At 42.2% G+C, this 25,768-nt stretch overlaps 1 protein-coding gene across 2 annotated transcripts in view; it reads left to right on the top strand.

Moving 5' to 3' along the window:
* ACADSB (acyl-CoA dehydrogenase, short/branched chain) overlaps positions 1–24,091 on the top strand; it is a 34,743-nt gene extending 10,652 nt beyond the window's left edge. For both annotated transcript variants that reach the window (XM_005698580.2, XM_018041365.1), the window contains exons 2-11: positions 6,863–7,022; positions 7,235–7,335; positions 10,632–10,838; positions 12,210–12,380; positions 13,575–13,700; positions 15,039–15,131; positions 18,859–18,948; positions 20,351–20,488; positions 22,860–22,959; positions 23,692–24,091. In XM_005698580.2, the coding sequence (XP_005698637.1) occupies positions 6,863–7,022; positions 7,235–7,335; positions 10,632–10,838; positions 12,210–12,380; positions 13,575–13,700; positions 15,039–15,131; positions 18,859–18,948; positions 20,351–20,488; positions 22,860–22,959; positions 23,692–23,762 (1,257 nt within the window). In that variant the 3' untranslated portion in view covers positions 23,763–24,091. The remainder of the gene's footprint in view (positions 1–6,862; positions 7,023–7,234; positions 7,336–10,631; positions 10,839–12,209; positions 12,381–13,574; positions 13,701–15,038; positions 15,132–18,858; positions 18,949–20,350; positions 20,489–22,859; positions 22,960–23,691) is intronic.

The raw sequence follows: 25,768 nt of genomic DNA, 5'->3' as shown, positions 1-25,768 counted from the left end.
GCAGTTGGGCCTTCTTAAGCATTTTTGTGCTGTTTGTGGAAGGTAGACAGAAATGTAGTTGCGTTTATAGACGTTTTTTCAAAATGTTTTAAAATGCATAAAATATATAGGATCATAAAGGAAATCAGTTACCATAAAAGTGATACGTATACCTTATGTTGTGATACAAGAATATGTGCTTCTTAAGTAAGACCTGACAGAAGTTTGGATAACGACTATAATTTTGAAGTGGTGATGAGCTCCCAACAATATTTCAACTGATGTAAATGTATCTGTGATTTATTTTGGTGACAGTCACAGATGATAACAACTGTAACTTGTTGCCAACATTCATGATCAAAGAATGCGGATTTCTTTGATTAGCATTACCTGGCGTGCTATGATTCATGGGGTCGCAAAGAGTCAGACACTAGTGAGCGACTGAACTGAACTGAATCAAATATTAGCATACTCTCTAATATTCCAGTTAGAGGTTAGTGAAATAAAATATAGTTTTCCCCCCATATATGTTTCATGGGCTTTGTTGTTCTGCCTGTAGGAGCCTGCAGACCCCAGATTTGATCATTAGTACTTCTGAGCGCAGCAGAACTCTGGGCGGTTGAGTAGGAAACAGATCAGACTCAAGCTTCGAAAAGTATTTGGCAAGGCATAAATAACCATTATTCCGTTCAGCTAGCAATTGCTGCTCTATACAAAAAATGTGATGATGTGGTGCAATGGGTTATAACCGTGGAAAATCATTTTGATGGAGTGGACACCAAATTGCAGAGGCTGAGGTCAACACTGAAGGGCAGGGGGCAGTTGAAAATCATCGTGGAAACCTTGGGCTGAGCTGTTAAAGGCAAGGCAAGGAGACATCTCCTTTATTAAGAACTGCTGTATTAAAAGGAAATCTTTTTTTTTTTTCCTGCCCAAAAGGAGAGGTGTTATCTTTCAGTGCTTTGGTTTATAATGGATTCCACTCACTTAGCATATACAGCCACTATTTTATGATGAATATCTTCAGTAATCTCCTATACTCGTGCACCACTTCTTAAAAGTACGTTTGCCCCTGTTATCTTGTGTCTAAAGTAACTGCTATGGGTTGGACAGTCATATACTTTATCAGTAGCAATACTGAGACTAAGGGGGTCACAATTGTGTCAGCGGGGAAAACTGGATGCAGTAAGACCCCCTGGCATCTTAAGTTTCTCAGCGCTGGGTTTTCTGCTGAAGAGCAGCTTTGGTAGAAAGGTGATGTACAGTGAGTTTCTGTAGTGGGTTTAGTGAAGCAAATCTCCCCTAGAAATAAGAAATGTGGGCAGTGTATTACAGCTTTTGACATGTAATAGGCAAGATTCCAGAGCATTTTGTGGAGAACGTAGCTTGGTCCATTCTTTCATTCATTCGAATATAGATTGAGGACCCCATCCGGCTACTGACCAGAAGGGCACGCACACTCACCTCCAGCTCCCCTTCTCCCACTCTTCTTCCCTCCTTGTGCCTGCTACTGCTGATCACTGTCTCCTGCTGCTGCTTAGCAACACTCGCCTGCCCCACCCCCCAGAGGCCGAGTGGGGAGCCCCTTCATATTTGCATTTCTTACTTCACTCCTTCTTGTCCTCTGTTTTCATTTTTGTCGTCTGTTTCAACAGTCAGAAAGCAGTGTCTTCCCCCTGCCTTTTATCTAGTCCCAAGTCTTCATGTCTCAGCTCTGTCTTTTAATGAGACAAAAAAAGGTCCATGCAACTTTGCCCTGAATTATCTGTCTCCTAATTCTCAAAACAGAATCAGCTAGAAAAATTGAGATGGACACATTTTTTTTCCCTTGACTGGCCAGTATTTCTTTTCCCCAGGAGAACCCAGAGCAGACCGCATGTACTCTTAGGCACAGAACTGCAAAGACTAACCCCTATGTAGGCGAGATTAACAGTGATGTCAGACATGGTGACTCTTGTTTCTTTTTTCCTCTTTTTATCAATAAGGTTTTCAGTGAGCACTCAAAGCTATTAAGAAAATATATTGCAATATATTACTACATATGCTTTTTTTTTTTTTTCAGGCCAGGCTTTATTGGGACTCCTGCTGCAGGGTGGGGGTGTATGAGAACAAATCAACAGGTTCCCTTGCTTGCTCTGCACCCCAAGGAAGGCTGAGCTTGTTCCTTATATGGGAAAGGGTAGGGATGTGTCCAGGGGTCAGGTAGGAGGGTAGCTTGCTTAGGTGGTCTGCCTATCCCTTAGGTGGTGGTGTGTGCTGTGGCATGCTTTTGCTCCAGGCTCTTCAGACATGGCAGTTGGGTTTTTTGTTCTCTTTGTATCTTTTGTCCAGAATCTGCCCTAACTGCTAAATGCAGGCAGTTATTTTTCATCCCCTATAGTTTCTTTGTATTTTATTGCTGGAGGAGAGGTTGTTCAGGTATAAGCTTTGCAGCAGTGCAGCAAAGGGTCCCAGATCCCAGACCTGTCTCATTCCCCACTGAGAGACTCTACGTTGTTGTTCTTAAGATGTTGAAGGTCTCTTCTTCTGAAACTTCCTCCTACTAGACAGGGACCATAGACCCTAGAGGTATAGAAGTCCCTCTCTGACTGTTCCAAGGACCTGTAGGGACCTGGGCCCCTCTCCACTGGAATGGGCTGAGTTCCTTGAGCCACCATGAGCCTTACATCAAGCTGTTGGAGCCAAAAGGACACAAACTTAACCAAAAGGTTAAACAAGCAAGGGATGTAAAGGAGAGCAATAGCCATTGAAAGACCTAGAAAGAGAAGGAACCTGGTTAACTTTGGTCTTCCTTAATGTTGATAAGGGAGGCAATATCACCTGGGCTTGTTCAGCTGAAGCCTCTCTGCCTGGGCTTGTGCAGTTCAGTTCAGTCCAGTTGCTCAGTCATGTCTGACTCTTTGCGACCCCATGGATTGCCAGGCCTCCCTGTCCTTCACCAATTCCTGGAGCTTACTCAAACTCCTGTCCATCAAGTTGGTGATACCATCCAAGCATCTCATCCCCTGTTGTCCCCTTCTCCTCCCACATTCAATCTTTCCCAGCATCAGGGTCTTTTCCAATGACTCAGTTCTTTGCATCAGGTGGCCAAAGTATTGGAGTTTCAGCTTCAGCATCAGTCCTTCCAATGAATATTCAGGACTGATCTCCTTTAGGATGGACTGGCTTGATCTCCTTGCAGTCCAAGGGACTCTTGAGAGTCTTCTCCAAAACCACAGTTCAAAAGCATCAGTTCTTCAGCATTTAGCTTTCTTTATAGTCCAACTCTGACATCCATACATGACTACTGAAAAAACCATAGCTTTGACTAGATGGACCTTTGTTGGCAAAGTAATGTCTCTGCTTTTTAATATACTGTCTAGGTTGGTCATAGCTTTTCTTCCAAGGAGCAAGTGTCTTTTAATTTCATGGCTGCAGTCACCATCTGCAGTGATTTTGGAACCCAAGAAAATAAAGTCTCGGACTGTTTCCATTGTTTCCCCATCTATTTGCCATGAAGTGATAGGACCAGATGCCATGATCTTAGTTTTGTGAATGTTGAGTTTTAAGCCAGCTTTTCACTCCCCTCTTTCACTTTCTGATATCAAGAGGCTCTTTAGTTCCTCTTCGCTTTCTGCCATAAGGGTGGTGTCATCTGTATATCTGAAATTATTGATATTTCTCCCAGCCATCTTGTTTCCAGCCTGTGCTTCATCTAGTCCAGCGTTTCGCATGATGTACTCTGCATATAAGTTAAATAAGCAGGGTGACAATATACAACCTAGGCTTGTATTTCCTTAATATTAACTTTTATTTGTTCTGGCACATTGATCCAAGTGCAGCAGGAAGTACTTGTTCTGCCAGAAGAGTATCAAGAGTCAGACAGTTGTCAAGAACCATGTCAGCCAAGGGAACAAGAGCGTTTCCAACTTCCTGTAAGTCTTCAAATAGGAGCCAACCCACTAAATCATTTTTCTTAGCTGTCTGATGGTGCCTGTCTTTTGAACAGGTATCTCAGAGCTTCTTCTGGCTTACAGGTATACTATTTTCTGTTGTGACCTGCAGGGTTTCTGAGGGCAAAAGCTTTAGTCTGGACAAGTGTACCCAACTAGATATCCCCTGCAGTTTGACAGCAATAGGGGTGGTCAAATGTACTCTATAGGAGCCCTTCCCTTTTGACAATAGATGGTCTTGGAGAGATCCCTCTCTCCAGATTTTAAGAAGAATTTGGTCCCCTGGGGTTTTTTTTTTTTTTTTTTTTTGGGTGAAAGTTGTACTCCTTCCTCTGTATTTTTAATGGGGGGTGGCTATGCCTTGTGGGCTTAGTCAGATTGCCTAATTTGCTTTTTTTTTTTTTTCCCTCAACTTTACATTTGCTTTTTAATTTTGCAAAGCTTGACTTTGTTTCTTTCCTGTTCCATGAACTCTGTCTTGTCCTGACAGTGCCCTCAGCTTCTCAGAACTGGTGAACTCTGTCCCAATGTGCTCGCAGGCATTTGGCAGATCTTGAGTATATTCTGTTAATTTTTGTTGGCTGAAAGGAAAACACTAATTTTTTTTAACAGCTTCACTGAGGTTTAATTTACATAGCAATATAATTCATGCTGTGTAATTATGTGTGGTTGAATGGCATTTTCATATAATTTCTTCATGTATGCAATTTACACTTATCCATTTATTTAACTTCCTATCTTTTAATACCCCTACACCTGACGTCGGATTCCCTGCATCCCAAGCCACGGTTGTCTTTGCTCCTTCTCATCCTCTTTACCTCCATCTGCCTAGTGTTTTCTGGGTTCTTCCCAGGTAGAGGTGATACTAGATATCCTATGTACTTTTTTTCTTCACTTTTTTTTTAATTGGAGGGTAATTACTTTATAATATTTTGTTCAGTTCAGTTCAGTTGCACAGTCGTGTCCGACTCTTTGCGATCCTATGAATCGCAGCACACCAGGCCTCCCTGTTCATCACCATCTCCCGGAGTTCACTCAGACTCACGTCCATCGAGTCCGTGATGCCATCCAGCCATCTCATCCTCGGTTGTCCCCTTCTCCTCCTGCCCCCAATCCCTCCCAGCATCAGAGTCTTTTCCAATGAGTCAACTCTTTGCATGAGGTGGCCAAAGTACCATACATCAACATGAATCAGCCACAGGTATACATATGTCCCCTCCCTCCTGAACTCCTCTCCCACCTCCCACCCCACCCCACCCCTCTAGGTGGTCACAGAGCACTGGGTTGAGCTCCCTCTGCTATTTATCTTACTGATGGTAATGTATCTGTTTCCATGCTATTCTCTCAATTCATTCCGCCCTCTTAACACATGCATATGGAATATTAAAAGATGGTACTGATGAACCTGGTGGCTCAGATGGTAAAGCGTCTGCCTGCAATGCAGGAGACCCGGGTTTGATCCCTGGGTCGGGAAGATCCCCTCCAGGAAATGGCAACCCACTCCAGTACTCTTGCCTGGAAAATTCCATGGACAGAGGAGCCTGGTAGGCTACAGTCCATGGGGTCGCAAAGAGTCAGACACAACTGAGCGACTTCACTTCACTTTCACTTCACTGATGAACCTACTTGCAGGACAGCAGTGGAGATGCAGACACAGAGAACAGACTTACAACAAGCATTTGAGATCAGATGGCGTCTCTCTCTTCTTTTCATTGAAATCGGATGGCCTGTCTCTGTTTCTGGTCAACAATGGATTTGTTGTTGAAGAACTTGGGACCCTGTGACAGGGGGACACACTAATGGCAGGAGGAGCTAGCCTTGCAGTTTCACTGAGTTACAACCCTAACTGCTTCTCTTAGACCACCACTGCTGTGTTCTTAGGGCTCAGAGCAGAGTTAGTCATTACCATTTGTTGAACTCCTACTATACAGTGGGTCCCATGTTAAACCCTTGATGTGGATTGCTTCCACACGGTTATTATCCTTATTTTCCAAAGGTTATTTCCTCATTTTTATAAGGAAGGAAACTAAGACTGAGAGATTTTAACAGAGAGGTTAAAAACCACCTGCCCAAGATCCATCTGCAATGCAGGAGACCCCAGTTCGATTCCTGGGTCAGGAAGATCTGCTGGAGAAGGGATAGGCTACCCAACGCAGTATCCTTAGGCTTCCCTGCGGCTCAGCTGGTAAAGAATCTGCCTGCAATTCAGGGGACCTGAGTTCGGTCCCTGGGTTAGGAAGATCCCCTGGAGAAGGGAAAGGCAACCCACTCCAGTATTCTGTCCTGGAGAATTCCACGGACTGTATAGTCCATGGGCTCACAAAGAGTTGGACATGACTGAGCGACTTTCACTTTTCACTTCACAATCACATCGTAAGCAGCCAGACTGACACTAGTTCTTTCGGACTCCGGAGCCCATTTTCTTAACCTGTATCTTCTGGTACTAATTAATGAGAAGCTGAAGAGAAAAAAAACACTGGCCACAGAAACCCAAGAAGCAGAGCTCCTTGCAGCCAGGCAGGGCAGCTGGGACGCTCGGCTCCCTCAGCTGTCCCCGGGCCCTCACACATCCCTGCCCCACGAGAGAATTCTCTTCACTGTAGTCAGTACTGTTAGAGTCCAGTTTTCCTAGCCAAGAAGTTACAGAAACGTGTCATTTGAAGAATGAGTTCCACCTGGAACGTTCTGTTTCCTCCAAGGTAAGAAGCAATTATGTGGGGAGACGTATTCCTTTAGAACAGCTCCTTCCCGGATAACCCAGCTTGGGTTTTTGGTCACAGGATGGTGAATCTTAACGCGCCAGGCCAGTCTCTCTTATCTGCTGAAAGAAGTTATGAAGGGTGGGTTTGTAAAGGTAACTCCCAAAGCAGCTGACGCTCCTCCTCTCGACGGGCTTTTCTGCCCTCGCGCGCATGCGTGTATTCGTTACTCAGTGGCGACTGTTCCCACAGCTACGAAGAAACTTCCCAAGCTGCCTGTCTTCCTGGAAAACTCCTCCTCATGCCCTAAATTCTTCTCAGTCAGAAGCTCAGCTCAAAGCGACAAGCAATGGACTACCTCTCGCCCCTCTGCAAACATTTACGGATGAGGAGATGATGATAAAGAGCACAGGTGAGTGAACCCGGGTTCACCAGAGTTCTCCCCGGGTCACGACGTGGCCTTTGGTATGAGATCACACGGCCTGTGACAGGACTTGCGGAGGTGTTCTCCTAAGTTTGTGAGTGGAATTTTTGTCATTAATTTTAAGTCTTCTTTTTTTTAAATTAATACGTGCCAGATTTATAAAATAAAGACTTATTAGTGTTTTTTTTTTCCCCCTACAGTTAAAAAATTTGCCCAGGAACAAGTTGCTCCTTTTGTTTCAAAAATGGATGAAGATTCAAAAATGGAAAAATCCATAATACAAGGATTATTTCAACAAGGGGTATATAATTAATAATTATTCTAATTTCAAACTTTCATAAATACCTTCCAGTGTTAAAATGTATGTATACTTTTAAATTTAGAAATGATAATGATGGCATAATTTCCTAGTCAGAATTATGTGACTTCTCTTTCAGATTGAGAGCCTAGTTAAAAAAATTTTTTTAGTCAAATTAACTTTTAAAATTAGAAATACCGGTGCCTTATAAGTAAAAGGTTAGAAGCAAGAGTGATTTCTTCAGACCAGTGGTATTCAACTGGGGGCTATTTTTGTTCCCCAGAGGACATCTGGCAATGTCTGAAGATGTGGTAGTCACCACTAGGTGTGCAACTGATGTCCAGTAAGATGCAGGCCGAACATCGCAGAGTGCACAGGATGGGCTGCTGAGACACAGAATTATCCAGCTCAGTAACGCCAAGGTTACAAAACCTTGCTTTAGTAAAACTTCATACCAGAGCATCTACCTGACTCTCTGTATATGTAGGAAACCTAAAAGCAAGAGGTTCGTATCTGAAATCCATCAAATTTAACCCAGGCAACCAATTTCCAATTTTTTAATTGTGCTTTAATAGAAGCACAGTATATAAAATGGATAAAAATAGAAATGTTCTGACTGTGAATATAGGGAGAGGTTATCATCATGGGAACCCCACGGAGAACATTTCAGAATCACCAGACTCTTCGCTTCTCCCTTCTGTACAGGTGGGAAGTTTTTGTCCCCCCCCCCCCCCCCGCACCCGCCCCAATACTAAGGCTATCCCTGATAGCTCAGCTGGTAAAGAATCTGCCTGCAGTGTGGGAGACCTGGGTTCAATCCCTGAGTCGGGAAGATACCCTGGAGGAAGGCATGGCAACCCACTCCAGTATTCTTGCCTGTAGAATCCCCGAAGAGCCTGCTGGGCTACAGTCCATGGGGTCACCAAGAGTGGGACATGACTGAGCAATTAAGCACACACATGCAAGGCTACCCTAGGCAGAGATGCAGGTTCTATCCCTGGATTGGGAAGATCGCCCGGAGAGGGCATGGCAACCCACTCCAGTATCCTTGCCTGGAGAATCCCATGGACATAGGAGCCTGGTGGGCTACTGTCCATGGGGTCGCACAGAGTCGGACAGTTAGCAAGTTAGCACACAAGGCTGTCCCAGAACTAATAGTCCCTATTAGTTCAGAGCCATTGGCTTAAATCCTAACCAGTTATCCTGTTTGAAAATTAGCCTTTTCCAGTAATTTTTTAATTTCTTACTGTTCAAATAATACTACCTTTGTTTTTTTTTAATACCATACAATAGTAGTTTTTCAATTTTCTTTTAGCGATGAAACTGTTGGGAAAATAGAATCTTATGTGAAGTCACGATTCAGAAAGCATCCATTTCTCAGCCAGGTCCATTTACAGAACCTCAGGACTTCTCTGAGCGGTCTTGGGGTCCCACACTTTGAGCTTCACTCTCGCGAGGGGGTAGTTCTTGCAGGCAGCGTCATTTGCAGCGACAGGTTGCCTGCCACGTCACAGTCACTCCTGCCTGCTTGTCACACACCCCTTGGGGGGGTCTGCTTCATTTCACATCTTGGATCAGCTATTCTCAGCCTCACGTGACTCCTAACTTCTGACCTCTACAGAGGTCACCTGCCAAGATAACTGACAAATACGTCCATCGGTGACCTTTTTAGAGAAGCAGTGTCTCTTGACAGCTGTTAAAGATACGATAGTCCAATATTCTCATGCCTCCGTCAGCCTTCAGGCACCTCCCAGTCCTGAATTCTTCCTCATAGAACATCATTGCTGGTTTGCTCAGCCTTTCTATCTTCCCCCTTGTGGTTCTCACTTCCTATCAGCTAAGTTTGTCATCAGCTAAAAACATAACAGCCATACCCTGGCTGTAGCGCATGCAACTCCCTACTACCTGGAGAAGGCAGAGAGAAGCATTCCTCTTTGCCTGGTCACAGCTTTGTGTCTTTTTTTCCCCTCTTAAGTGAGTGAAGTGAAAGTCACTCAGTCATGTCCGACTCTTTGCAACCCCATGGACTATAAAGTCCATGGAATTCTCCAGGCCTGAATCCTGGAGTGGGTGGCCTTTCCCTTCTCCAGGGGATCTTCCCAACCCACAGATCGAACCCAGGTCTCCTGCATTGCAGGTGGATTCTTTACCAGCTGAGCCACAAGGGAAGCCCAATGATGTATTAAGTAAGTATGCTATTTACCCCATTAAATTTTAATAAAGTAGAATTAACCCACAGAAATAATGTTCTAATGTCACAGTAAGTTGGGAATTGCTGATGCAAGCCACAAATATCAGGAAGCAAACTAAAGATAGGTGAGCATGAAAGAATTCTGATGGCCATAAGGCAACCAAGTATGCTAAGTAAGTCTATGCAGTTGCTGAATATAAAAGTTAATATTTGGGAACTCTGGGATTTGCATGTTGTTGTTTAGTTGCTAAGTCATGTCTGACTCTTGTGACCCCTTGGGCCATAGTCTCCCAGGCTCCTCTGTCCATGGGATTTCCCAGGCAAGCCTGGAGTGGGTTGTCATTTCCTTCTCCTTTTCCCCCTTAGTAAAAGGCAGAAGATTTATTCTATGTGAAGAGAAATCAGCAAATACACAGTTTTGGGTCTTGAATTACATACGCACACATTCTCTTTCTGAAACGAGGACACTTAAAAAATGGAATATTGTGGATGTTTCATGTTCCAGGCTGAGGACTGGTTATTGAACAGTCAGGCAGTTACTGAAAAGCCTTGATCAGTTTTGACCGTGATTACCAGGCAGCTGGGCCTTGTCTTGTGTGATTCTAGGAAACACTACCACATGTGGTCTGCTAACCATCTGGACTTGCTGAAATGGCCCCAAAAGGAATGGCCATTCGGTTATTTATTCAATTATTGTCTCAGTTTAAAGGGTCAAGGTGGAGGGGACTGACTCAAAGACATTCTGCTCAATGAGACTGGAGATATTCACTGCTTTCCCCAGTTTCCTTATTACATATTTTATTACTATTCCATTTCAGTATCATTTAAAACATTTTACCTCTCTTATTTTTGTTTTTTAGATCCCCAAAGCAAATAATTGATAGTTCCAGCATGTCATTTTATCCTTTGAAAATATATATTTCTGTTATAGATTTATTTTTGTTACTTAGAGGGATAGAGCCATACCAAATAAAAATAAGAGATATATACAGAATTTAAAAATTAAGAACTTATATAGTTACAAATTATTTTTGAACTCATTCTTGCAAGAAATTGTCCCATATAAAAAATAGCTTTCTTAATATATGTTTCCTTCTTTTTCCTTTAGTTGATGGGTATTGAAATTGACGCAAAATATGGAGGAACAGGAGCTTCATTTTTTTCCTCTGTCCTAGTGATAGAGGAGTTAGCCAAAGTTGATGCATCTGTGGCTCTGGTATGTGACATTCAGAACACATTAATTAACAGGATGATTGGAAAATATGGAACCGAAGAACAGAAGGCTACCTATTTGCCCAAGCTAGCTACTGAAAAGGTGAGTTGACATGAGTTGTTCTGATCTGTCTTGTCTAAATGGATCTGATCTTGTCTAAATGTAGGATGTTTTCAGGAGAAAAGTAGCTACAGTGTTGACTTTTCTGTTTAAGACAACAACACAGCACCACTAATTACTCAGCTCAGTTCAGTCGCTCAGTTGTGTCCGACTCTTTGTGACCCCATGAACCCCAGCACGCCAGGCCTCCCTGTCTATCACCAACTCCTGGAGTCCACCTAAACTCATGTCCATTGAGTTAGTGATGCCATCCAACCATCTCATCCTCTGTCGTCCCCTTCTCCTCCTGCCCTCAATCTTTCCCAGCATCAGGGTCTTCTCAAATGAGTCAGCTCTTGGCATCAGGTGGCCAAAGTATTGGAGTTTCAGCTTCAATATCAGTCCTTCCAGTGAACACCCAGGACTGCTCTCCTTTAGGATGGACTGGTTGGATCTCCTTGCAGTCCAAGGGACTGTCAAGAGTCTTCTCCAACACCACAGTTCAAAAGCATCCATTCTTCGGCAGTCAGCTTTCTTCACAGTCCAACTCTCACATCCATACATGACCACTGGAAAAACCATGGCCTTGATTAGACGGACCTTTGTTGACAAAGTGATGTCTCTGCTTTTTAATATGCTATGTAGGTTGGTCATAACTTTTCCTTCCAAGGAGTAAGCGTTTTTTAATTTCACGGCTGTAATCACTATCTGCAGTGATTTTGGAGCCCAGAAAAATAAAGTCAGCCACTGTTTCCACTGTTTCCCCATCTATTTGCCATGGAGTGATTATTACTCAAGCAGTGCTCAGTAAATTAATGCTAACCTGGTGGCTCAGACAGTAAAGAATGTGCCTGCAATGCAGGAGACCTGGGTTGAATCCCTGGATCAGAAAGATCCCCTGGAGAAGGGTACGACACCCCACTCCAGTATTCTTGCCAGGAGAATTCCATGGATAGAGGAGCATGGTGGGCTACAGTCTATGGGATTGCAGAGAGTTGGACATGATTGAGTGGCTAATACACACTAGAAAAATACACTCGGAAATTTAGAGAATGACCGTTGCACAATTAAATCATTTCTGTTTTATCTATTATTTTGATTGGTGGTTTCATTTACATTGCGATTATGAAAACCAGTTTAATGAAACATAACTTTGAATATGTGCTTAGATCTTTAAGTCTGACCTAGACAAATAGTGGAATATATTTTGGGAAATAATGCTGTCAGAATGCCATTACTATTTTGATACATACAGGCTTTTGGAAGTAGCTGAAAGTTTTTGATTTTCAAATGTTGATTTTGCTGTAAGTGGGTATTTGTTATGCGGAATATAAATACAAGTCTTAATTTGGAATTTTTTCCTCTCATGTGTAGGCATCAAGTATCTGTATTTCAGAGGCTGGAGCAGGTAGCGATTCATTTGCTATGAAGACCAGAGCTGATAAAAAGGGAGATTATTACATCATCAACGGGTCAAAGATGTGGATTAGCAGCGCTGAGATTGCTGGGCTGTTCGTGGTGATGGCAAATGCAGACTTTTCTGCTGTAAGTTTGAGGACAAACGTGCTCACTGTTGCCCCCCTCATCTTTTCTCTTTGTTTCTTTTCCTTGCTTGCATTTTCTTCTTAGGACTTAGTCTTAAATTCTTCATACTCCTCAGAATTGGAAAAGTTAGACAGCCGACATCTTTTCATCCGCTTATTTACTAAACTCCTAAAACAAATATTACAATTAACAGTAAATTTTAGCTGCATGGAAGACCATTTAATTAATCTCCTAATCTGTTAGACAGGAGGCTAAAGTATTGAATTTTATAGAATTTCAGATTTTCTGTTTAATAATGAAGAATTTAAGTAGCTATTTAGTACATTTATTTATTTTTGATGTGAATCATTTTAAGTTTTATTGAATTTGTTACAGTGTTGCTTCTGTCTTATTTTTTGGCCAGGAGGCATGTGGGATCTCAGCTCCCCAACCAGGGATTGAACCCACACCTCTTACATTGAAAGGTGAAGTCTTAACCACTGGACAGCCAGGGAAGTCCCCTAGCACATTTATTTTTTAAAATTCTTTTTCTAGCACATTTATTTTTAAGAATGTTTTTTTACATTCTTAAAACAAGAAAGGCTTATTCTTATTTAAAAGAAAAAGGGCTTCCCAGATGGCTCAGGAGTAAAGAATCTGCCAATGCAGGAGTCACAGACACGGGTTCACATCCTGAGTCTAGGTGATCCCCTGGAGGAGACAATGGCAACCCGTTCCAGTTTTCTTGCCTAGAGTATCCATCATGGACAGAGGAGCATGGTGGGCCACAGCCCATGGGGTTGCAAAGAGTTGGACATAACTGAACACGCACGTACACATTCAGTTGAAAAATAGACATATAGCAAAATGGTAAACATTGCTTTTGTTTTTTCTCTAGGGTAACATTTAATTAAATTAAATTTTGAAACTTTATAAAATAAAGTTAAATTGAAGATGGGGAATTAATCATGTAATACTTTTGTGTTGCTTAATAATTTTAATAGCAACAGTGGTTTCTGAAAGTGTAAAAGAGTAAAATTCTTTATTTTGAATCTACTTTCACCACTCTGGTTTCATAACACACATGGTGCAATTCTGAGTTCATTAGTAATTAATGCTAAAGTCTGCTTTTAGTTTTCTGTTTACTTTGAGCCCTTTGGGAACAAGAGATCTTCTCAGTCAAAGTGGTGATAGCATTTTAAATCTTCATTTCAGGGGTATAAAGGAATTACCTGCTTCTTGGTCGATGGTGATACCGAGGGCCTTCATGTAGGGAAACCAGAGAACAAATTGGGAATCAGAGCGTCTTCCACCTGCCCAATCACATTTGAAAATGTCAAGGTGGGTATCTTAGACAAGGAATACGCTCTGCCTGTATGCATAGTTGCGAGTAAGGTATCAAAATTGTTAGTCCTACACAGGAGAGTATTTTGTAAACCTCTTGAACAGTGATCTTAGTTGAGGTCATGACCTCAGTGTGCTTCTCACAAGCGTTGAGACCAAGGATGGAAACCTGTCTGCCCAGCCGCTGGTCTCAAGTGTCAACCCCGAGAAGTCATCTCATTCATAGTTTAGCAACCTGTTACTTGTGCACCAAACATGGCTTTGGAGGAGGAAGCCCACAGCAAGGCCACAAGGTGGGGCTGTTGCCCAGTAAGAGTGGAAAACAGCCAGGCAGCCCCCCGCAGGTGAGAGCTGAGTCTTAAAAAGAAAAGAAGCGATGACTAGAATGGGGTGCTTTAGACTTGACTGAGATATAGCAGCGATCCATCAGCTGCCAGTGGTGAGAATGTCACCTTTTTGGCTCCCTGGTGACTGTATATGTGCTCCTGGGGTGTCCTTATGGGGTCGTGTGAGCCTCACTGCTGCACCCCAACTCTCTTTCTTCTCATCTCCCTTTGCTTTCCCCACGCTGCCCACTCTTGTCTCCTAACTGCTCATGTTAAGAAGCTAAGTGTATTTTTTTAAATTTCTCTCCTGCTATCTATAAAGCAGGTTTATTTTTGTGGCCATGCCACACAGCTTGTGAGATCTTAGTTCCCCAACCAGGGATCAAACCTGTGCCCCCAGCAGTGAAAGCGCAGAGTCCTAACCACTGGACCACCAGGGAATTCTGCTAAGTGTATGTTTTTTTTAATTGCTGCTGATCTAGATTTTTTTAAGTATGAGTAAACAGCTTAATCTGTTTCTTCACTCCTCCTTTATCTTGTGTCCACGTGCATGTGTCCACACACACCCCTGCATTGATTTTTGTCGCAATAATAGTCTCAACAGAAGAAAGGCTGACTACCTGTCCACGTTTTCTGTTATTCCTGATAGTTTATCTCACATTGTAGCATACAAGTAAGAGTTCGGGGAGGGGGGCGGAAATTGTTATTCATTTATGTTGTTGATTAATTGTATGAGATTTCATTCTTCTAGATCCAACAGATGTCTGTGCTAGGCTCTGGAGAGTGCAGTAGTGAACAGCGTAGACTTGAGTTCTATCTCTCTGAGAGTGCGTGGGAAGCAGTTTAGAAGGAGTTACAGAGACATACTGGACAATTTCCTTGGAGTTTAAAGAATACTATGCTAGAGTGTTATCACAGAAATTGAGAGTATATGTGCATTTAAAAATATATAATCAAAATGAATTATGGCAAATTAAATTGAGAAATAACTGCATATTTTTCTTTTCAGGTTCCAAAAACAAATATCCTGGGACAAGTTGGGCATGGCTATAAATATGCCATCGGGAGTCTTAATGAAGGCAGAATAGGAATTGCTGCACAGGTTAGTCAGATTTTACCCTTTAACTTGACTCTTCCTCACACAGTCAATTAAAATGTAAAAAGAAAAAAAAATCAGTAAAACCAGTGAGTATTTGGAAGTTTGTTAACACAAGATGGCGCCCTTCCCTTCCATGAAGTGAAAGAATAGCTTCTGGCTGATTTCTTTAAAATTCCGCTTTGGTCAATTATGTAATGTCCTGAGACCCAAACAGTGGCTTAGAGCTAACAGTTTTTTTCTGCTTTAAGAGCATTAAAGTATTATCTAATACCTAGATCGATAACTTAAGTACATTGTAGGTTAAATGTGGTATTTTTTTTTGAAAATCAACTTTTCAAAGCATGAAATTCATTTTGCAATTTTAAAAATTAAGAATAAGTAACATTCAGGGGACTTCCCTGGCAGTCCAGTAGCTGACTCCAAGTTCCCAGTGCAGGGGGCCCGGGTTTGATCCGTGGTCGGGGAACCAGATAGCACAAGCCACGGCTGCAGATCACACGTGCCGCAAGGGAGATCAAAGGTGCCAGGTGCCACAACCAAGACCCAGCGCAACCAGATAAATAAATAAACATTTAAAATAAGTAAATAAATCTTTAAAAAAAAAGGAAGACGTTACAGTCTTAGTGAGAGTCTCTGTAGATAATGAAAGATTTTTACTTAGTGTTTTGCATGTGAAAATCAAACAACTTTTTGGCCTGGCACTTAGAGATAAAATGGCAACAATTAAACATATATAAGATAAGAACTATTCAATTTTTTTAACCAAATTTGCCCTTTAAATAGCATATTAAATTTTTGTATTAGATGACACCAGTTGCTTTCTAGAATCACAAAATGAAATCTTTGGTTTTATGAATTCATTTTTGTAACATATTAACTTATAATCAATGAGTGTTCAGAATTCAAAAACTTGCAGCTTTTAGATTTTGAAGATACTGCATATATCAACTATTTGGAGTAGTTAGATTATAATTTTACTCTAGATTTTTCTTCACTGCTGTTAATCTGCTGAAAATATTCTTAGCTCAAAACTTAACCCATATTTCCCACAAAGCACAGATAACATATCAGTAAAGAGAACTGGCTTTTCATTTTAAAGTTTTTCTGTGATTCAGCTTCATCAGATATGGCATTAAAAACTATAGCACTGGATTTTGTTCTTCCCAGACACATAAATAATACAGATGGCTGGCAGTAAATACACAGCCTGGGCTTTAGTCTAATTACTCCAAGTTATCGTATAACCTAATTAAAAGTTAAGGTCAGAAAAAAGAGAAACAAAGAGTAAGGTCTGGTAGTTATTGTTTCTTCATTAATACTGTGAATGACTTTTAGAGAAGGAGGTACCTGTAACAGTGAACTGAAGGCGTCCATCCTCAAAACGCTATAGTTGTAAAGAATTTTAGTTTTTCACTATCTATAGTGAACACATTGTACTCTGTTTTGGAAAAGCCTGTGTTGACTGACAAGTGATTACTACAATTTGTGTCCATTTGCTATATTGTTGGCATCCTGTGAACTTTAGTTGTAAGAGTTTAGCAGCAGCATCTTCTCTCACAGCTGAAAGTGCAGTGAGTTGTTGCCTCATTTTAATTTGCTTTTGGGGTTTTGACTTGGTTTGGGTTTTGTCCTTAATATAATGGGGCATAATATTCCATCCTCCAGAAAGTTCAAAGTAAAAGGCTGAGGAAAAATTTGAATGAACACTAATGAAATATTGATAAGCTTGTAGGCATTTCCCCCAAAAGCTTTAACTATTGATTTTCTTTTTCCTTTTTCTAAAACCTACATGCTTTGATGTAATTAGATAGTGATTTAACAGCTACCTAATGTTGAAATGTAGAAACAGTTTCTAAGCTCAAATTCATTCAGTTCTGATGGAGATGGGGATGGCAGTGAGACAGTCCAGCTATAACTGCCACCATATCCTGATTTGTTCCTCAGATGTATACACTGATATTTTTACTGGCACCTCTGTGTCAGTTGTCCCCAACTCCCGCTGTGCATTAAATCATTAAAGAGTTTTCAGGATGCTAGTGCTCAGGCCTGCTCTCCCTCCCCCTTCCGTCCCACGCCCAGGGTTGGGGTTTGGTTGCTAGACCCTCACATTGTTTGTTTGTTTTTCCACCATTGAAAATAATTTATTGAGGTGAGGTTTGTTTAACAAAATTAGTCATTTTAAAGTGAATAATTCAGTAGCATGTGTTATATTCCCAATGTTGCTTAGCGGTCACCACTCTTACCCTAGAACATTTTCGTTGCCCCAGAAAGAAGCGCTGTGCCTTGAAGGACTCACCCCGAGTGCTGGGTAGACTTACCTTTATGGTCCTTCTCATCAGTTCAGTCCAGTCACTCAGTCGTGTCCAACTCTGTGACCCCATGGACTGTAGCAGGCCAGGCAGATGGAGGGTTCTGACAAAACGTGGTCCACTGGGGAAGGGAATGGCAAACCACTTCCGTATTCTTGCCTTGAGAACCCCATGAACAGTATGAAAAGGGTCCCTCTCATATTCTGCTCTAAGTCAAGTGGCAAGGGAAGGAGGGTGGCTGAGCATTTGTGGTCCTGGAGAGGTTACTGCTCAGGGTGGCCCCACATTGGTATTTTTATTATTTGAGCTCCCCTAGATGATTCTGACGTGCTGTCAGGGTTGAGAAACACTGCTCCTTTACGTTCTGACACCCAACCCACTGAAGCTCTCTGTCATTCAGTCGCTAAGTCCTATCCAACTCTTTGCGACCCCTTGGACTGCAGCCTGCCAGGCTTCCCTGTCCTTCACCATCTCCCAGAGTTCGCTCAAACTCGTGTCGGTGAATCCGTCCAACCACCTCATCCTCTGCCACCCTCTTTTCCTCCTGCCTTCAGTCATTCCCAGCATCAGGGTCTTTTCTACTGAGTCAGCTCATCGTAATCGGCAACCAAAGTATTAGAACTTCAGCTTCAGCATCAGTCCTGCCAATGAATATTCAAGGTTTTCTTTAGGATTGACTGGTTTGATCTCCTTGCTGTTCAAGGGGCTCTCAAGAGTCTTATTCAGCACCAAAGCTGTTATTAATCCTGATCATATACGAAATGGACCGGAAGATAGAAGGTTCAGAAGCGATAAAATTTCTGAGGCTTAGTTTGTGCCTAGAGACTCAAGCTTAAAGAAGAATCCATAAAAGTGGGCATAACCATGCCAAAAAGTCTGCCTCCGTGCTGGAGTCAAATGTACTCCTCTTCATGGGAAATTACTCACATTTTCTCCCAATTCACGACTTCATGACTTCCTAATCTAAGCTTAGTAACAGTGGCAATAGAACACAGAGGGAGATGGAACCCCCTGCCCTCCTGCCTGCTTAGTCACATCCAACTTTTTGCGACCCCATGGACTGTAGCCCACCAGGCTCCTCTGTCCATGGGATTTCCCAGGCAAGCATATGGAGTGGGTTGCTATTTCCTTCTCCAGGAAATCTTCCCAACCCAGGGCTCGAACCCGAGTCTCCTGTATTTCCTGCATTGGCAGGCAGGTTCTTTACCCTCTGAGCCATCAGGGAAGCGTTCTCCCAATTACTAGAACTTAAATTCTATAAATGCAGTGGGTGAAGGTCATTAACATATGCCTCACCATCTTGGTATGCCTAGTTCTTTCTCTAACCCAACTTTTCAATTTGCCTGTAAAAAGAATTTGTAACCTGAATAATTAAGAACATAAACTATTAATAAAAAATAAATTCTGATTTTTTTTAACAGATGCTGGGACTGGCTCAAGGCTGTTTTGACTACACTATTCCATATATTAAAGAAAGGGAACAATTTGGCAGAAGGGTATTTGATTTTCAGGTATGTAATTATTAGCATCTTTCTACCGTTGCATACTCTCTTGTCTTCCTGTTAATGAAAAGTTTCATTACAAAGCCGCAAGGGAATCCTCTCTGGGATTTTAATGGGAGAGGCACAGGGAGGAAGGAATAGGTCTCAGTGTGTATACTTGTGACTGCATTGACCTTCTCCAAGGGTAGTACAGTAGTCTTTGAGGCCTGGTTATGGCATGATTCAGGATATACCGGTGAGCACTTGGGAGCTGCCTCCTCATGGCTTCCAAATTCCAGAGCCTGGGGTTTGTGGTCCGACATCCTGGGTTAGAATCCTGGTTCTTTGTCTTGCTGGCTTAGTCCTTGAGCATGTTACATCACCTCTGCAAACTTCAGCTGCTTCATCTGTAAAATAAAGATAACACTACATACTCTTTAGGATGATTTAGAATCAAATAGATGTTTTAAGGGGCTTCTCTGGTGAATCAGATGGTAAAGAATCTGCCTGCAGTGCTGGAGACCTGGATCCCTGGATTAGGAAGATCCCTTGGAGAAGGGAACAGCTACCCTCTTCAGTATTCTGGCCCGCAGAGTCCATGGACAGAGGAGCCTGGCAGGCTACAGTCTGTGGAGTTGCAAAGAACCAGACACAACTGAGCGAGTTTCACTTTCTTTCAGATGTTCCAAGTGCTTGACACAGTATTAAAAATAACACATTTTTAAACATAATTCTACAATAATTGATCTTTTAAATCTTCACGTGCATGCTAAGTTGCTTCAGTTGTATCTGACTCTTCTCGACCCGATGGACTGTAGCCCGCCAGGCTTCTCTGTTCATGAGATTCTCCAGGCAAGAATACTGGAGTGGTTTGCCATGCCCTTCCTCAAGAGAATCTTCCCGACCTAGGGATCAAACCTGCATCTCCCATGGCTCTTACATTGCAGACGGATTCTTTATTGCTGAGCCACCAAGGAAAGCTTTAAATCTCGGCAGTTGTAAACAATTTACATGAGCTTTGAAAAATTTTTCAGAAGCAATATGTGGAGTAGTTTATTTTAGATTGCAGGTTTTAAACTGCCTTCTGGTGGCTCAGACAGTAAAGAATCCGCCTGCAATCAGGAGACCTGGGTTCAATCCCTGGGTTGGGAAGATCCCTTGAAGGGGATCTTCAAGGAAGAAGCCCCTTGAAGGGGCTACCCGCTCCAGTATTGTTGCCTGGAAAATTCCATGGACTAGAGGAGCTTGGCGGGCTACAGTCCATGAGGTCAAAAAGAGTTGGATACAACTAACTAACACTTTTGCAAAATGAATGTTTATTTTGGGGCAAGTATGTTTTGAGTCTGTCAGTGTTCCATATACAGGCAGGATTTTGACAATGAGCTGTGTTTCCAGAAACTGTGATTCTCTACTTTGGATCTGCCTATTCCAGGGGCTCCAACACCAAGTGGCTCACATGGCCACCCAGCTGGAAGCTGCACGATTACTCACATACAACGCTGCAAGGCTCTTAGAAGCTGGGAGGCCAATCGTTAAAGAAGCATCTATGGCCAAGTACCATGCATCAGAGGTAAAACAAACAAGAGTAATGCAGTCTTTAAAAATTTTTTTTTAACTTTTTATTTTGTATTGGAGTATAGCTGATGAACAATGCTGTGATAGTTTCAGGTTGCAGTCTTTTAATTTTTAAGATATTTATTTATTAACCTTGTCATTTAGGAATGTTGCTCGAACATTTGTTTGTTTTTCAAGTAAAATAACATGGACCTTCTAGTTGCTACACAGGAAATGCAAGAAAGTAAAGCTGCCATAGGAGGTGCTTTAACTCTGTAAGGTTTCTGTGTTCCCATGGCTCTCGGGTGGAAACCAAGTCACCCAGTTCAGGTGGAAACCCCACTGTAAATCCCTAGGTGGGCCTCAGCTGAACACTGGCATCATGGCTGTGGTTCCAAGTTGGGGCGAAGCGAATGCCCTGGAGGTAACGTGAAATAGAAAATAGCAGGAAGATACCATCCTCGTGTTGACTGTACTCTGCATGCAACACATTGGACTTGGGCTGAAACTTGGTTGTATCACAGGGCTCAGTAGTGTGTTAGTCACTCCCTGGCCTCAGATATTACTTTAACCCCTTCAGTCCCCAGGTCTAATCTTGTGCTTCAGCCTCCTTTCTGAGCTCCAGACTAACAGATCCGCTTCTGCTTTACCCACCCCGTCCCCCTCCCCCGAACGCCACCCTCCCTCCCCACCCTGCACAGTCACAAACCTGAGTCCCCTCAACGCCCCTCCTTTGCTCCCACTCCCTGTTGAATCCGTCATCCGTTACGAGAATTCTGCCCCTCAATTTGTCTTGAATTTGTTTCTCTCTCCCCTGGTATTTATTACCAGTCATCTAGTCCAAGCTGTGCCACGTCTTTACCAAACCACCGGAGGCAACTTCTAACTTCTCGATGGTCCTTGTGGCTTCCTCCAGTCCAGTGTCCCTTTCAAGGTGTCCATGAGGCCATGCTACGCTCCAGTTTTAAACCCTTCAGTGACTCTTCACAACAAATGGGACCTTTTTATTCACCTATTGTTGCTTTGAACAAATTACCGAAAATTTAGTGCCTGAGACAGGACAGTTCTATTGTCTCACAGTTGTGGGGTAAGACATCTGAAATGAGCCTCACAGGTGGTGCAGTGGTAAAGAGTCCACCTGCAATGCAGGAGATGCACAGAGACTCGAGTTCAATCCCTGGGTCGGGAAGATCCCCTGGAGGAGGACATGGCAATGCACTCCAGTACTCTTGCCTGGAGAATCCCAGAGGAGCCTGGCAGGCTACAGTCCATGGGGTTGCAGAGAGTTGGACACGACTGAGTGACTGAGCAGACACACGCACATGCATGCACGTTCACACACACGTGTCTGCACACACGTGTGCATGCACATACACATGGGGTGAAATTTGAGTGTCAGTGGAGCTGCCTTCCTAGGGGCTCTAGGGGAAAGTCCATCTCCTCTTCTTCCCCAGCTTCTAGAACCCACTCGCTTTTTGAGTCTCAGGGTCCCTTCCTCCGTCTTCAGAGCCAGCAGTGTGTCGTGTGTTTAGCTCTTCCTGTGTCTGTGGTCACATCACCCTTCTCTACTTCCCTCTTTCCCTTATAAGGACCCTTGTGATGGCACGGGACCTCCTGGGATCATCCCTTAACTTAACCGACCTGCAAGTTCCTATGCCATGTAGGTGATACACATTTATACTTTCTGGGGATTCTCCTGTGGACACCTTTGGGGGCCAGCAGGTTATTTAAACTGCTCACATCACATGAGGCCCACTGCTGCCCACACCCATTCCCTGTTCACAGCTTACCCCGATCCCACCCCACTGGTCCTCAGGCCTTGGAGCTCAATGAACCCACTCCCTCCTTGGAGCCTTTCTACGTGTCAGTCCTCAGTTTGAAATGTCCTTTGACTTGTCCTTTAGTTGTCAGCGAGGCTGTACCTTCCTCACCCATTGCCCCATCTAAACCGTGGAAGCTTCTCCTACAGGCTTTTCTCTGACCCCATACGTTTTTCAGTTTCGGTGATCGTGGTTCAACATTTGTCTCTCTGAATGACCAGCAGGACCAAAAGGGCCGTGACCGGTCAGCACCCAGACATTGTGGCTGGCAGAGTGGATGATACAGGAAGGCCCTTGGTTAACATTTGCTGAGTAAATGACACCGTTGACAAGTGTACGAGTCTAAAAGAAAGACCCTAATTGTCTTAAGAAAAGAAGAATTTTATGAACTAATAGGAAATTTTCCATAAATGGTATAGAGACTGGGACAAAAAATGTTAATTTACAAAATAACCTTGATCCTTCCAGTTGCCAATGGCAGTGAATCCATGTTACTAAGAATATTTTAGAGTGTTGGTCATGTGTAAGTTATGTGGTTTCAGCGTCATTTGTGCTTCTTTTTGGTAGCTTGCAGGCCTCATTACCAGCAAGTGTATCGAGTGGATGGGAGGCGTGGGCTACACCAAAAGTTACCCTGTGGAAAAATATTTCCGAGATGCGAAGATTGGTAAATAGAGTTTTTAACATTTATTTTGTTTTATTTGACTCTGTAGGTGTTTTAGGCTGTTGTATTGGTTTGATATTTTTGTTGTTGTTACTGGTACCTAGGCAGAGGCAGTTTTAATCGCTTCAGTTACTATGTTTCTTGGCTCTCCTTTTTTTGTGGCTGGATTTTTCCCCCTCTATTTCTTCCTTCAAAAAAGTAGGTTTATTCTTTTTTAAACATCAAATTGTCTTTTTAAATGCCTCATGGCCTCTGAAGGCCTTTCAATAAAACCACAACAGATTCTACTGTCTTAATTTTTCTTTTACTGAAAATGTTAATATTTTTGATTGGCTTAATGCTGTTGCTGGAAGCTCAGTTCTAATTTTAGACATTAAGTGGGTAACCAAGCTTGAGCGTTCCACTGCTCTACTGCCAGGTAGGAAGATAGAAACTCAGCAGTTATAAAAGCTGCCTATTCCCAGGAAACCATACAGGCTGGTGCATTGATAGTTTAGTAACGGGAAACTTCACCTGTTTAATACTGATTCTGAGAATCTGTAAATCAAATGGAATATTGTGATCTCTTAGGTAGAGTTACCTTGTCAAATAATACCACATTGAGGGGACATTGGATAGTGTTCCTGGTAAAGTTTTATAGCAAATGCAGAGGTGGTGTTTGCAGACCTGATTCTCATACAGACTCTTTTACTGTGGCTCCACTCTTTTATGTTCCTTTTCTCCCCTTTCTTTAAGGCACAATTTATGAAGGAACTTCAAATATCCAGCTGAACACCATCGCAAAGTGCATCCGTGCGGAATACTGACAGGACAGCCAAAGAAGTGGGCCCTCCCTGGTGCCACTGGTATTAAACTTTAAGCTCTGTGCCTTGTTGGGGGCTGTGGACCTCCATCTCACTGAATGATCTCATTTGGGCCCTTCATCTTGGATCTGAGACCCTTTCTGTCTTTTCCTTACAATCTGCTTAATTTAGGCACAGAAAATCATTTTTAAAATTTGGGAAGAAATGTACCCGTATTTTCTCCAAAACTACTTTTAAAGCTCTGTATGCATTATCATTCTAGCTTCAGTATACAGAAGTTTCACTTTATTAGAATTTGGAAAAATAAAGACAGTTTAAGTCTTTCTTACAGATATGGCTATTTTATATTCTATCATTATATATCATCAGTCAAAGAGACATTTGTGATCTTTGGCAGTTCTATAGTACAAACAGATTCAATTCTAAGTTGCTAAACTAGGCAGACACTGATAAAAATTTATTTAGAAAAATCTAAAAGTTTTTGGAAAAGACTCATTGGAAAAGACCCCAATGCTGGGAAAGATAGAAGACAGGAGGAGAAGGGGACGGCAGAGGATGAAATGGTTGGATGGTATCACCAACTCGACGGACATGAATTTGAGCAAGCTCTGGGAGTTGGTGATGGACAGGGAAGCCTGGTGTGCCACAGTCCATGGGGTCGCAAAGAGTTGGACACAACTGAACTGAAAAGTGTTAGTTCTAAATATAAGAAAGTGAGTGGAACATGAGGGTATAACTCTATAGTTTATATAATTGAAGAAAACATTTTAACAAAGGAAAGCAATATAATTTGTTACTGTAACTGACCAGTGTAAAAGGTGTCTTTTATGATGGTTGCAGTAGACCATTTTGAAAACAAGTCTTGAGGATTTCTCTGATGGTCCAGTGGTGAAGAATCTGCCTTGCAGTGCAGGGGAGGTGGGTTTGAGCCCTGCTAGGGGAACTAAGATTCCATATGCCATGGAGCAACTGAGCCCGTACTCGGCAACTACTGAATGTGCATGCTCCAGGGTCCCCGTGACCCAACTAGAGAGCCTGTGGGCCTCAGCCAAAGATCCCAGGTGACAGAAGAGCTGACAGCAAAAAAAAAAAAAAAAAAATTTAAATAAATAAATAAAAGATGATCAGACTTAAAAAGAGTAAGAAGTCTCTACATTAGTTTTCAAGTATGAAGTTTGAATAATTTGATTTAATAATCAGAATATACTCAACATTGTAATATTAATTTTACCAATGATGCTGTTTACTTCTGTTTATATTGAATACTTAAGCTTCAATTTAAATTGAATACTGAGTAAAATTGTTTACTCAAGCTTAGTTATTGAGCTTTATCATGATAGGTAATTCAGAAATTATACTTTAGTTTGGTGATTCTCCAGAGGGGTTGTCTTACCCTCTTAATGAAGTGTATTAAAATCTTGTAAGGAAGGAGAAATACAAGAGAGCTGTAGGGTTTGAAAAGCATATTGAGATATTATAAAAAAGGACATATCTGGGAAGGCAAAAATCTGTTGTTTTACAAATTATGGAAAGGCAAAGCTCAACAAAATATCTAGCTGGTGATGCCACTTCTTCAGTATCAGGGATTCTCGACCAGAATAGGATCTAAGTCCTCTGTCCCCTAGCGGGGAGGTGGACAGTGAAGGGCTGAGTGTGTTATATTTCCTGAGACAGGGCAAGGATTAAAGGTGTTGGAGAATGTTTCAGCGTTCATCCAGTTGTTTAAAGCAATCACTGCTGTCAAATGGGAAGCACTTTAGTACTTTAATGAAAAGATGACGTTTATTAAGAAAATGACATTTTCAAAGTAATTTTGCTTTACACGTTCATATTCTTCAAATTTGTATAATGCGTATCATGGTTAAGTATTCAGAATTGTGTAAGGACAGTGGAGATAGTTACGTTAGAATGTTAAAAAGAAATATGGACAAATTTAGACCTCCGATCAAAAGAGATCAAGTCTACTTAACTTTCAGATAGGGAGCTGACAGAAACTAGTCATTCAGTCT

The sequence above is a fragment of the Capra hircus genome, chromosome 26 (assembly GCF_001704415.2).
Source record: "Capra hircus breed San Clemente chromosome 26, ASM170441v1, whole genome shotgun sequence".
Taxonomy (NCBI): domain Eukaryota; kingdom Metazoa; phylum Chordata; class Mammalia; order Artiodactyla; family Bovidae; genus Capra; species Capra hircus.
The sequence above is the reverse complement of the archived record's forward strand: the minus strand, read 5'-3'. Positions and strand labels throughout refer to the sequence as shown.